General features: G+C 46.2%; 1 protein-coding gene across 1 annotated transcript in view; it reads left to right on the forward strand.

Moving 5' to 3' along the window:
* Positions 1–14,538, forward strand: part of LOC311249235 (sodium channel protein type 3 subunit alpha-like) — a 170,476-nt gene that overhangs the window by 84,147 nt on the left and 71,791 nt on the right. The window contains exons 10-14 of the mRNA XM_084340113.1: positions 10,022–10,163; positions 10,759–10,956; positions 11,064–11,246; positions 11,329–11,586; positions 11,838–11,963. Of these exons, the coding sequence (XP_084196239.1) occupies positions 10,022–10,163; positions 10,759–10,956; positions 11,064–11,246; positions 11,329–11,586; positions 11,838–11,963 (907 nt within the window). The remainder of the gene's footprint in view (positions 1–10,021; positions 10,164–10,758; positions 10,957–11,063; positions 11,247–11,328; positions 11,587–11,837; positions 11,964–14,538) is intronic.

A 14,538-nucleotide genomic window follows, 5' to 3' on the forward strand; every position in this document is an offset into this window, starting at 1 on the left:
GGAAACGTGTAAAAATTTTGACTGAAATGTCTCTGACAGACAAAAAACATGAGATACATCCAGCTGTCAGCGGCCGGTCCGGAGATACCGCCACAAAATCCTGCTTGTTGTTTGTAATTAGTCCTCACAAATAATTTCATAACATCTCTGTTGAACAAGCCCGATCCATTAGTACGTTTCATTATGCCGGTTACTGCACGCCACAGTGTGTTGACGAATGCACTTCCATTACATGATTTATCATTTTTTACATAGTGTCTTCAGGGACGCAAATAATTGCTTTTCTAAGTGTAAACACTGGCACGGTGAGCTTTTTGTTCTCAGTAATGTTCATACATGAAAACAGAAATAAAAAGGAATCCCAGCTGTTAAAGTGATTAAAAAAAGAAATCAGAGAAAAGAAGGTGAAGACAGACAGAGAGAGAGACAGACAGAGAGACAGAGAGGACGAACACAGGCAGGAAAGTTAAAACAAACAAATGTGAGATAAAAATGTGGAGAGACAAAGAGAAGGAGACGTGAGAGCGAAGTGAGTTCACCGTCTTCTCTTTAACTTCCTCTGGAGTGAGACTATTGATCGACTGTGGGACTGACGGACGGATCCGGAGCTGACCTCAAACCCACGTCTCGGGCCCGCGGTGGGCTCCTCGTCCTGCTGAGACTCCGTCCCCGACGCCCCCTCAGGCTCTATTTCTGTAGCGTCACATTATCCTCCCGCTATAAATCATTCGGACACAGCTGGTGAAATGAACATGACTTAGCACTCTGCACAATTGTCGAGGAATGCCAACAAGTGTCTGAGTCAAAGCCAACACCACTTCTTCCCGCACCAACACACATAGCTAAGTAATGAGCCACTCGAGAACTCGTTTCACAGGGATTTTACAACAGCCCAGAGCAGTTGTCAGCCTGCTCGTCTCTTTTAAAATGCATGTAGAGCAGCGAGGCTCTCAATTGAAACCAGCGCTGAGCAAGTAAACAGCGTTCAGAGTACAGGATGTTAACACACGCCATTAAAAACAGTGACGGTCTGAAGAAATGACGTTCAGATAACAGGATACAAACTGAGGTCGTTTAGATCCTCACATAGCTGCCACCATGTCACCGAGGATTTACACCTGGACCGGTGCTGCGTGCTGATGAAGACCCATGAGATGTGGTTGAAAGCTGAGAAAAGGCTGAGAGGACGTCTGAGCTTCAGATATGTGGTGAACATGAGCTTCACAGTCACGCTGAATTCAAAAACACCACATTGAGTTAATACACTAGAAACTGGCATAGAAAACAAGTAGTAGTACAAACCTGACCAGACTGTACGCACAGGCCACATCTTTACAGAGACCTGTCTCCATCACATGTTTACAGAGACCTGTCTCCACCACGTCTTTACAGAGACCTGTCTCCACCACGTCCTTACACAGACCTGTCTCCACCACATCTTTACAGAGACCCGTCTCCACCATATGTTTACAGAGACCTGTCTCCACCACATCCTTACAGAGACCTGTCTCCACCGCGTCCTTACAGAGACCTGTCTCCACCACATGTTTACAGAGACCTGTCTCCACCACATCCTTACAGAGACCTGTCTCCACCACGTCCTTACAGAGACCTGTCTCCACCACGTTTACAGAGATCTGTCTCCACCACATGTTTACAGAGACCTGTCTCCACCACATCCTTACAGAGATCCGTCTCCACCACATGTTTACAGAGACCCGTCTTCACCACGTCCTTACAGAGACCTGTCTCCACCACGTCTTTACAGAGACCTGTCTCCACCATGTCTTTACAGAGACCTGTCTCCACCACGTCTTTACAGAGACCTGTCTTCACCACGTCCTTACAGAGACCCGAGACAAAAGGATGAGAAACAATGAGATTTCAAAACTATCAGGGCGTCAGGTTTCAAAACTATAATGTAAACAAACAGCATTCACACTTTGGGATATTAAAAATCTAAATGAAACCATGACGGTCACATTAAACCCGTTGATCACAGATGTTGGACTGACACCAGTGCTGATGAGACTCAGACCACAGGATATTACAGCTGCATGCAACACTGAAGCAACATATGAGGTTCTGTTTATGAAGAAGCATTTAGACAGCAAACAATACATCCACAACCACACTGGAGCCTGGGAAGCTTCTCAGCCTCTGATGTATGAGTTATAAAAAGGTTTTGTTGAGGATAAAGAGACGTAAGGCAGTCCAGAAAAGGTTAAGTAGCCTTTATTCCCTTTGGCTTTTCATTATTAAAAGTTCAACTGTGTCTGACACATTTTTCCTCCAGACTAAAGAAACTCTCCTCAGCAACATTTAGACTTGGTGGCATGAAAAGCTCCCCGCTGAAATGAATAGAGCGCTGGCATTTTCCATCATGACATGTGGACCATGAGCCTGCTGAACGCTGAGCACTGAAAGCAGAATAATGCTGAAAACTAACTTTCCTGAACCACCGAGAACACCAGCAGAGAGCAAACTGAAACAAAGAGCTGCTAAATTACAATAAATGCCAACGCAGTTCTTCATGTAGCTGAATGAGAACGTGACAAATCATTAAAACCACATGATGAAGGCGTGTGGATGCATCTGAAAATGAACTTTGTCCATTTTGCCCATCAAACACTTTCTTTAAGTTGTTTTTTCTCTGTTGAGGAGGAGGAGCTGTTTGTTAACGATGTGAATATAACATCTCATTACCTCTGTAGACATAAAACAAAGCCTCAAGTTTGTACAACTATAGCTGTCGCCATGTTGGCCTTTTGGAGCCAGAAGTGACCATATTTGGACGCCACGGTAGCGACTTGTCAATCACAAGGTAGCCACGCCCTGAATCATACCCTGCCATACCATCCATTTTACTCAACATTTCTTAAAGAATGGATGCCTTACATATACTAAGTCTGCACTGTACACTTTAACTTTCATTGTCTGTCTCATTTTGTGCTGCTCAGCAGTGGATTTACATCTGTTCATGTCCCCTTGTTTCTTTGACGGTATACACGATCTTGCCTGTCTCTAAAATTAGTAATGCCTTCAGTCTGAACACATCTTAACACTCAGCTTATTCTAAAAATAACAGTTTACGGCACGCCAACCTCACACATGTAGCGATAATTCCCATAAGCCTGTAAATCAAGGCAGTGAAAACTCAGCAGAAGTACTTCAGGGTTCAGAAGGGTTACGATTAGACACTAAAATTAACTGGACGTCTTTTCAGACCGGGAGAAGACGTGAAACTCCCCGGCTGCTGCGGATCAGGTGGCCGTACGGCGGTTTGAGTCGGTAACATGCCGACTCGGAACAGGAATGTTGATGAATGTTTTTCTTGGTTACTTCGAACGAGAGTATCAGGATCAGGCTGCTGTGAACACTCATCATTAGACCAGCAGCGCCTGTGTGTGTGTGTGTGTGTGTGTGTGTGAGTGTGTGTGTGTGTGTGTGTGTGTGTGAGTGTGTGTGTGTGTGTGTGTGTGTGTGTGTGTGTGTGTGTGTCCATGTCCTTATAAGTGCTTGGTAATCAGGATGGTTTAGATGTTCTAATGATAACACGTTGGAGACGACTCTGTTATTAATGTGACCAAATGTGGTGATCAAAGTGACACACACACACACACACAGACACACACACACACACACACACACACACAGTTACCGCTCGACTGGGATCAAAGCGCTGGTTCGTAGCCAGCCTGTTCTGTGCTGTGATGCTAACAGCTAGGCGACCCGCCTCGATAGTTTAGCTTCTATTTCAGGAGCTGCTGTGTCACTGATGAGACATTAAAACAGACTCAGAGCCGGAGGGATTTTCTCCGCCCGTCACATGGAGACACTGAGGGAGCCACACTGACCTTAACTTAATGTACACGACTTCAAAACTTCTCCCAAAAATCCCTCAGCCCTCTGTCCTGAGCTCCGATGCCTCCGACCTCTGACCTCCGCTCTGCTGGCGACGTACTCGACTCGGCAGGATTCACATCGTGTGACTCTTCAAACATCATCCAGCCGGCCTGATTCAGATCGGTCTCAACAGTCTCGTTTTAATGTCACAGCAGAAGCAGCTTCAAACATGAGCTTCAACAGCTTTGGTATGAATGCTAACAGTAGCATGCTAACACACATTAGCTACAGATTTCTAATTAATTCAATCAGCTCCACAAGATCCAACCACCTAATGAGACCTGCTGGTTCAGTGGAGACCTACATCGTAGATTAGGCTCCACTAGATTGGATTATTACAGATCAGATTACAGTGGATCAGGTGTCATGTGGTGTGCTCAGGTGTATCGATGGATTAGAGTACGAGCAGCTTTCCACAGAGGTCGGAGGTCATATTCTGATATTTGGATCATGTGACCGTGTGGCTCACATTCATGTCAGCTGGTCGACAGTTAAACAAAAAGGTTTTATGAATATCATTCAGAGCGCTGAGACACGGGCGGATTTAAACCGACAGCATGTTCAGTCGAGTCTTGATAAGGTGTGGTGAGTAACACGGAAAGTTCACACACACACACACACACACACACACACACACACACAGTCCTCCCAACAGAGATGGCACAAAACAATCTCCCCCGGCAACCAGCCCTGCGATACCGTTGCTATAGCGATGCTAAGTACTCTCTTCCTCCCGGACTCGAGTTTACCTGAGTGTTATAATTAGAGGTGTGTGTGTGTGTGTGTGCGCGCGCCCGTGTGTGTGTGTGTGTGTGTGTGTGTGTACGAGGTCATGGGGAACATGAAGTGAATATACACACACAGAAATCCCCAGGATGTCTCCCAGAATAGCCTGAGCATGTTTGTTTGTCTTTGAATGAGTCTATATGTCGGCCTGCCTGTCTCCCTGTCTCTGTCCCCATGTTTCCTCCTGTCTCCCTGTCTCTGTCCCCATGTTTCCTCCTGTCTCCCTGTCTCTGTCCCCATGTTTCCTCCTGTCTCCCTGTCTCTGTCCCCATGTTTCCTCCTGTCTTCCTCTCTGTCCCCATGTTTCCTCCTGTCTTCCTCTCTCTGTCCCCATGTTTCCTCCTGTCTTCCTCTCTCTGTCCCCATGTTTCCTCCTGTCTTCCTCTCTGTCCCCATGTTTCCTCCTGTCTTCCTCTCTCTGTCCCCATGTTTCCTCCTGTCTTCCTCTCTCTGTCCCCATGTTTCCCCGTCTTCCTCTCTCTGTCCCCATGTTTCCTCCTGTCTTCCTCTCTGTCCCCATGTTTCCTCCTGTCTTCCTCTCTCTGTCCCCATGTTTCCTCCTGTCTCCCTGTCTCTGTCCCCATGTTTCCTCCTGTCTTCCTCTCTGTCCTCCTGTCTTCTCTATCTGTCCCCATGTTTCCTCCCGTCTTCCTCTCTCTGTCCCCATGTTTCCTCCTGTCTTCCTCTCTGTCCCCATGTTTCCTCCTGTCTTCTCTATCTGTCCCCATGTTTCCTCCCGTCTTCCTCTCTCTGTCCCCATGTTTCCTCCTGTCTTCCTCTCTGTCTCTATGTTTCCTCCTGTCTTCCTGTCTTCCTGTTTATTTCCTGTGACAGATGTCTGATGACAGTTGTGTGTCCCTCTGTCAGTGTGATCAGGAGCAGATTAGTAAAATCTTTCTTGTAGCTAAATAACATCTCAAGATGTTTTTATAAAACTTTTTGAACTTAAATAATTCTGAATATTTATTTAACTGAATTTTAAATAGAAGTTTTTCAGGGCCTTCAGTTGACAGTATTTCGTATCAGTGCCGGTGCTTTGCTGTGTTATTATGAGCTTATAAAAACATTCTTATTCACTTAAAGGAACAGTCCATTCATATATTCAGTAATGTTTTAACACCGTATCTTTACTTTTACTCAAGTTTGACTTTGGGGACTTTAATCACTGTAATGAGGCCAGACGACCTTTTTCTTTAACTTTGTATAAAAATCTGAACATCGATAATCAATCAATGTTTTTTAATATATTTTGAAATATTTTGCTCTCAAAATGAAACTAAAGTTGGCGTGTGTGTTTGAGTCTTTGTGTCGCCATACTGTACCGTCAGTCTGTGTGTGTGTGTGTGTGTGTGTGTGTGTGTGTGTGTGTGTGTGTGTGATGTAGGTGTGTAAGTGCCAGCCTGAGGGGCCCCCTTTAGTGAGAGTGGGGGGTCTGAAGTGGCGTCCCTCCATTAACACAGACAGAGGTGTGTGTGAGAGATAACTGGCGGCTCTCACACTCAGACACCTCACACACACACACACACACACACTAACATACCCACAAAAACACACACGCCATACACTACACTCAGCCTCCTGTCTGTGTTTTCCAAACCTCTCACACACTCTCTTTACGTCCTCAAGCCCCTTACACACACACACACACACACACACAGACACACACACACACACACACACACACACACACACACACACACACACACACACACACACACACTCAGTCAACACATCATACACACTTCACATCCACTTTCCCCACTCACATGCCACCATGTTGACTCACTTGCCACGAGATGGGTGGATGGATGGATGGAAGTGGAGGAATGACACACACACACACACACACACACACACACACAGACACACACACACACACACACACACACACAGACCATCGCACTGTGTGTGTGTGTGTGTGTGTGTGTGTGTGTGTGTGTGTGTGTGTGTGTGTGTGAGACGCAGTGGCCTTGCACATAGTTGGTGTCAGTCTAACTGGCATCAAGATGACTGGCTGTACGTGAGGACTCGTTAGTCATATTCCCTGTGAGTGTGTGTGTGAGTGTGTGTGTGTGTGTGTGTGTGTGTGTGTGTGTGTGTGTGTGTGTGTGTGTGTGTGTGTGTGTGTTGATCTTTTTCCTGCACTGAAACCGTAATGTTTGTAGTATCAGCTGCTCAGAACCGTATATTCACATTTGTCGGCCATGTGTTGGCTTTTTTTTGTTTTATCCAATCAGCATCGATTGTTGTTGCTGTAATGTTTGTATCAGCAGCTCAGTGTGATTTTGTAATCTCATTACATTACTACCGTAAAGCTTAAATCAGCTGCCAGTTAGTTTTTAACTCTGTTAACATTGATCGATGGTACCGTAGTGTTTGGACAAGCAGCTACTCAGCTTTTTATCCTCACATCAGACCTGGTTTTACCGTAACGGCAGGATGAGAAGCCTGTTGTATTTATTAAAAGACAGATCATTTGCATGTATTATCTATGATTTACAGTAACAGTGCATCATGTAGTTTACTTTCTCTGCATTTTCTGCTCCTCATCTGAAAATCACGGTATCAGAGACGGCTTTTAAAGGAACAGTTCACTCAAAAATATAAATCCAGCCATCGTCTCCTCCTGATGATATAAAGTCACGTGAAGTCTCGTAGTCCACAAAACATTTCTGGAGCTTCAGAGTAAAACAGAGTTGCAGTGTTCTGCTAAACAACATCGGAGATGAGAGATCCGACCCTGAGTTTTCATTTTTGAGTGAAATGTTCCTTTGAGATCTCTGATACCATGATTTTCAGATGAGGGACAGATAATGTCAACACATTTCTAGATGAACGTCATACACTGTTCCTCTGACTGTACAGTGTGTGTTGTAGCTGCACAGTGTTGTTCTGTTGTCTGCTGACGGTTCACATTAACACTTAATTTGCTGTTTGAAATTTGTATCATGTCGTTAAGATTGATTGTTGTTACTGTAACGCTTACATCAGCAGTTTGCTCTCTTTTTTTTTCTTTGTCTGGTTGCTTACCGTAATGTCTGGATAAGCAGTGCAGCCAGTTATCACATTAAAATTGATCGTTGTTCCTGTAATGTTTGCCTGTTTTTGGACTCCCGGTGGTTTCTCGCTGTCAGCAGAGCGTGTACGAGCGACGCTGTGTGGTATTAAAGCTGAACACGCTGCTGTCAGAGCTGCCTCACCTGCTGTGCACCTGTGCAGCCTGACAGTGATTGCTTTTGCAATGAAACAAGTGAGGAACATGATTTTTTTTTTCTTCCACTGGTTTGTTTGTTTCACAATGCAAATTCTATTAGTGTGAGATTTAAATGGCTTGAAATTGAGCGCTCCAGCTGAACGCTTCAAAGGTCAACATGTGAGTTTTGTGGCGGCAGATTCATTTTCAGAGTCTGTGAGGTCATAACGCTGGTGAAGCTTTGTGCTGCTGGCTGTGAGATAACATGGATGTATTATCAAGTATTTAAAAAAGACAGCAGTGATCTCCTCCGTCCACACAGCTGCATTACGTCAACCTTATATAACTGTGTTTTTTGTTTTGTTTACACGCGTCCTTAATGAATTACTGTTACCAGCTCCCACCCAACGCTGTGTCGTCAGGTGATAATAAATACAGGCAGGTTGGCCGCTGCTGCTGCCTGAAAGCTTACCAGCTGTTGGCGGCGGCCCGGCGGGGGCGGCTGCAGCCGGGACGGGTCACCGCAGGTGGGCTCGAGAGTGCAGGGTTGTCGGTTTGAATCCCCAGATAGCGTCTGCACAGCGGCAGCCTTTTCTGTGACTCAGTATGAAGCTCCTCTGTGACTCAGAGCTTCGTTCAGCCAGAGGTTTGTTCGTGTTTCTGTTCATGTCACGCTCTCCCTCCACTCAGCACTTCACACTCAACAGAGCTCAACTGCAAGTTTAGTTTTCTTTGTCGCAGCTGTGATGGAAAGTTAACATCACTTGAGTGTTGGACTTGATGCCATCAGGGGAGTCACTCTTCTCTTTGCATCAAAGTTCCCATAGATGCAGTAGACAAACTGAATTTCACTCAAATCTTCACATTAACACTTTGTCTGGAAAATGAGTTCTGCAAACGAGAGTTTTCTGATGAAGTTTGGTGGGAAGAAATCACACATTTTCCACATCAGCTGCTTCCACTTCTCAAGGATTTCCAGGTACTGTTGTAAGCATGAATGCTCAGACTCTGCAGCAGAAAACCAAACACGTCTCTGGAAACTTTGATTGCGACATACAGATAATGAGTTACGCCTCCACACCTGACTTCTCCTGTTAGTTACATGGTTGACGACAGTGTTTCTCAAGGATTGTGACGTATAAACCCTGTCTGAAGCAGATGTTCTCAGCCATGGCACCGACTGCCTGTTTTCCTCATGATATGTCTGGTATAATATAAGTCTGAGATCATAAAATAATTATTACTCATCAAATACAATAAAATAAACATCATTTATGTGTATGACGACCTGGAAATGAGACTCACCAATCAACTGTCATTCTCCAGAAGTGTATTTTGTAGTTTTAGTCATTTTGAATAGTGTGTTTAATAGTTTGATTGAGTGTATTTTATTGTTGTGAGCATGTTGAGCTTCATACAGGCATCAGCAGGTCAAAGGGTTAAATTCAGGTCACCTCTGACCTTTGACCTCCTCCCTGTTGGCTCCTGGTGCTGGTTGAAGCTGGCCCCAGTGTTTGTGTCACTGGGCAGAATATAAAGCAGCAGCCCTCCCTCCGCTGACCGGCAGCGTGCCGCCGATACGGCTGCTGTGTATCAGCGGATCAGATGTGACTGCGTGGGCGGCGATGAATGTGATAGGATATGAATGTGGAATATCAATTATGATGAACGCCGTCCCCGCGTTATCTGCTCCGTCTCCGCGGTGACACGTGTGGGCGGGTCCCGGGCCGCGCGGCGATAACGAGCCTTCGGTCGTAAACACTGATGAGGAAACAGAGCTGCTGTTTGTGTCGGGAGGAGACGGACAGATGGAAAAATAGATGGCTGCAGAGACGGATGCTGTTTTGAAATTATGATTGAAAGCCACTCAATGTTCCTACTGTACACCCACTTCCTGTACGAACCTGTGGTGTTAGATGTTCCAGCGGTTGTTGTTACATAACCACACACCTGCTCAGTGCCGGATCACCGGTCGGCAAAGTCCTTCAGACAAAATCCTCAAAATACAAGATGCAGATATTTCTGTTGGTGACGAGAGCTGTTAGCTTTTCACAGCACATTCTCATATGCAGTCACAGTTTATAAGGCCTGGTGTGTGTGTGTGTGTGTGTGTGTGTGTGTGTGTGTGTGTTGCAGAAAGTGCCCTGATGGGTTTGACTGTCTGAAGGCGGGAAGGAACCCGAACTACGGCTACACCAGCTTCGACACCTTCGGCTGGGCCTTCCTGTCGTTGTTTCGCCTGATGACACAGGACTACTGGGAGAATCTCTACCACCAGGTAACGCTGATGTGTTTATGCGTTTGGTTTCACAGGTGAGTCTCAGAAATGTGATACGATGGTTTTAAAGGTGCAGTTTGTAAGATGTGGCCGGAATGTTTAAGCTTAAAGCATCATCATCTGGATGTGAAGAAACATCACGTCCTGGACACGTTTCCAGTATTTAAAGTTGCCTCGTTGGCAGATAATGTTGTAATTACACCTTTACATCACAGGAAAGTAGTTATAAAGTGCCTCATCTTTGATTGATGTTTGACTTTAGAGAACATAAACTGTAAATCTAACGGTGACGTGAAGACGAGGGTCCTGAAGCTTCTTGCTGAGAGCGCACAGTAATAACTGAAGCGAGTCCTGATGAGCGTCTCCACAGTTTACGAGCTCCTCTCTTCACTCGTCTGGAGTTTGGCAGCTGGACAGTAAGACGACCCTGTGAAGAGAGTTTTTAGTGAGTAAATCAGCCTGACAGTAGAGGGGACGGGTTCGGTACGTGAGCGGGTCGTGTCCGGCGCTGTCCGCAGGGAAGATGACACCCTGGTGTTTATGTTCCTGCGAGGATGGTTTGATTTATTTCTTCCTCTGGTGTGTTTGCCTGCAGACGCTGCGTTCGGCCGGTAAGACCTACATGGTGTTCTTCGTGGTGGTGATCTTCCTGGGCTCCTTCTACCTGGTCAACCTCATCCTGGCTGTCGTCGCCATGGCGTACGAAGAGCAGAACCAGGCGACCATCGCAGAGGCCTGCCAGAAAGAACGAGAGTTTCAGGTGGCCATGGAGAGACTCAAGAAGGAGCAGCAGGTAAACTGATGGATGTGTTGGACGTGGCTTCCCACCCTGTTTCTGACCCGTCTTCTTCTCCGGTCTGCAGCAGAATCAAATGGTCAAAATGTGTCTTGTACCTTCAGGTTGCCGCCCAGAAAGTTCTCGACTCGGACTCGTTGATGTCACCAGAACTCTCGCCGTTCGGTCTGCCGCTGGACAGCATGGAGGAACGGAGGCGGAGTCAAGCGCTGATGGGAATGGCCGACGTGGAGGCGAACCTGTCGGAGGAAAAGCTGCTGCAGGTGGACATGACGGACGGGGGAAAGGTAAGGGAAGGAGATGTGGATGTGTCGTGTGGTAAGACATTACCAACACAGTCAGAGTAACCATCTCCACCTCCTCATCCAGCCCCTCCACCCTCTCCTCGCTCGCTCCTTCTCCACGAGGACGCGGCGAAGCAGTCAGGTCTCCTCCATCTTCAACTTCCGCCTGAGGAGCCGGGGCTCGGAGGGGGAGATGGCTGACGACGAGTACAGCGTCCCGGGCGACGTGGTGGAGGGCGTCGGGGGTCGGACCTACAGCGGCGGGACCTTCAGTGGCATCCTACCCCACCCGTGGCCCAAACGACGACCAAGCACCTACAGCACCACCAGCAGGGGCTCCCAGGTGATGAGGCAGGAAGTCAGATGTGAAAAGATACTTTGGTTTCAAATGAGACAAGATTTTAACAAATGAAAATTGTAAAGAAAAGAAAACGATCAGAAAAATTCATCTTTAATTTAGTTTGTTGTGTGTTTTGTCTCTTGTTTTGGCAAATTACACTCAAAATACATGAGGAGGGAGGTGGAGAGAGTCTGCAGACAGAGTGCAGACAGAGTCAGTTTGTGCTCTCACGTCGTCCGTCTGCGTGTCTGCAGGTATTTTATCCGACTCTGAACATCAACGGGAAGCTGTTTGTCGCTATGGACCAGAACGGGGTTTCCTCACCGCCGCTGCAGGGGCAGCTGCCCGCCTGTACCATGGAGAAGGTCAAGGAGGAGAGTGTGAGTACTGTGCGTGTGTGTGTGTGTGTGTGTGTGTGTGTGTGTGTGTGTGTGTGTGTGCATGTGTGCGTGTGTGCGTGTGTGTGTCGCAGTGGAAACAATGGTGGAGCCTGCAGCCATCCAACACTCAGACATCTGAATTATGAATCAGCGCTTTGCATAACTCCACTCTGATATCATGAGCTAAACACACACACATACACACACACACACACACACACTTACATCTACCATCTCAGATAACAAAGCTGTGGTATTCCCCCCCACCTGCACACACACACACACACACACACACATACTCAGGACACATAGTGTCACTGCCATGGCATCATGGGCTAAAGCCACACATACCAGCACAGGAACGTTACCGAGGTGTCCTTCCTTTGTGCACATACTTACACACACACACACACACACACACACACACACACACACACACACACACACACACACACACTGCCCTCAATAAGATCAGTAGCAGGATTATTGATCAGTCAAAAGTTGAACAGTAAACAGATTCTGCCTGTTTGAAAGTTTAATTCAAAGTGTTTTACAGTTATTTTATATTTTATCACTGATATCATTTATTTTTACTTTCTTTAATTTCTGAGTGTCTTTATATTTTATTCAAATCTCTCCATAGTGTGAGAGAGCGACTGTAACTCAGTCATCCTCTCCTCCTCCTCCTCCTCCTCCTCCTCCTCCTCCTTCTATTAAGGAGTACTTCAAGTAAATGCCACACATATTTCTTCAGTGTGTTCGGTGGATACTGTGAGTCGACTGATAATCAGACCTGATGATCTACTTTAGCTCTGATGCAGCGTGTGATCTGCAAAGTAACAAGTAACTAAAGTAATCAAATACATCTAATGGAGTAAATAAAGGAGCAGGAAGTGGAAATACTTAGGTAAAGTACCTGAAAGTTGTACTTGAGTTAATGTACTTCAGAACCATTACCTTCGGTCTGGTTTACCTTCGGTCTCAGTTTCCTCTTGTCTTCTCAGAGAAGGTGTAGCTGAGAGGCAGACTGCTCCGCCTCATCAGGGACTACATTTATTTTAATACTTGTTTGCAGTCGTCTCCTCCCCGTCAGGCAGCAGGTCAGAGCGTCACGAGGACAAACACAGCAGCTCCACGCCTGGAGGTGTTCAGTCACCTGCACCTGCCGACAGCCGGCCCCGGTGCCTCCACTGTTACATAACGAGAGGCAGAGAAGAAGAAGAAGTCAAGTAGAAGGAGAAGAAGAAGAAGAAGTTAGAGTTGTCATTTTTTAAAGATTGTTATTAGGTTTAAAGTTTAAAGTCAAGGTTCGTTAATATTTGGTCATAATTGTATAACTTTATCTTTCTTATCTTCTGGTTTACGTCTCATTTTTAGACAAAGAACCACAACAGCTGTCAGGAGAAGACAAAGATTCAGATTGTAGAATCTGACGCTAATATGAATCAATTAACTTCAAGATTTTGAATAAATGATGATGATGATGATGATGATGATGAGGATGATGATGATGATGATGATGATGATGATGATGATGAGGATGATGAGGCGCTCTCGCTTCACAGTAAAACAGTTGTACAGTTGAATTCTGCTGAACAACTGAAGCAGCTGGAAATGTTTCAGTGTGATTAAATTGAAAAAGATCAAACTTGAAAAGATTCACTTTAAGATTATTGATCCCATTACTTTTTTACAAAGTAATCAAGTACTTTTAGCACCAAAACAACAACACTTCTCAACATTAATTACGTGTTTGTCCACTGCGCCTGCTGGGACTCTCCAACATGTCGTCTCCGTGTGAGGACGAGCCGGACCAGATATAATTAATGCATGACTAATATGAAAAAGTGGACCGGCGGCTCTGATCGTGTCGAGCTTCAGGCTCTGCTGCCGGATCAAACTTCACCGATAAGTGAACTGCACAGCGTTGGAAAGTTCCTCGGTGCCGACACGTGTCGACCTCTGCAGGGGCTGTGTGGGAGCTCGCAGCAGCTGAGTTCAGTCCATAGTTTCGTGTTTTGACACAAAGTATTTCTGCTTCCTCGTGTGAATGTCGCCGCGCTGCTCGGACTGATGGAGAGACGAGTGGGAGGAGGAGGAGGAGGGAGGGAGCGCGCTCAGTTGCCACGGAAATGTCCCCATGGCAACCCACAGCAGCTAACGGAAGCTAAATTAATGGCCGCTGTTAGTGTGTGTGTGTGTGTGTGTGTGTGTGTGTGTGTGTGTTTCCCTGGTGCTTCCCTGCCTGGCACACAGACAGGATGTAGGCGTCGTCGTGGGCGGTGACCTTCAGGCCAATGCGTCACGTCTCATTGGAGGAGAACAGTTACCAGGAAGTGTTATGTAATCACACCTGAGCAAATTAGGTTCAACCAGGTTCGATTCTGGGAGGCTGAGAGGTCCTAACGTCCCCCGAGCCGCCGCCGCCACCGAGTTCATGTCCATACATTAACAGTTCAAACACACAGAACTTTATTTAAAGGTCGTCTTGTTACCAAAAGGATTCAAAGACACCACATGACGGCGAGAGTGTTGTGAAGAAAATGTCTTGAAAATATCAAACTTTCACAAACAC

This window comes from Pagrus pagrus (genome assembly GCF_965226575.1).
Source record: "Pagrus pagrus genome assembly, chromosome: 20".
Taxonomy (NCBI): domain Eukaryota; kingdom Metazoa; phylum Chordata; class Actinopteri; order Spariformes; family Sparidae; genus Pagrus; species Pagrus pagrus.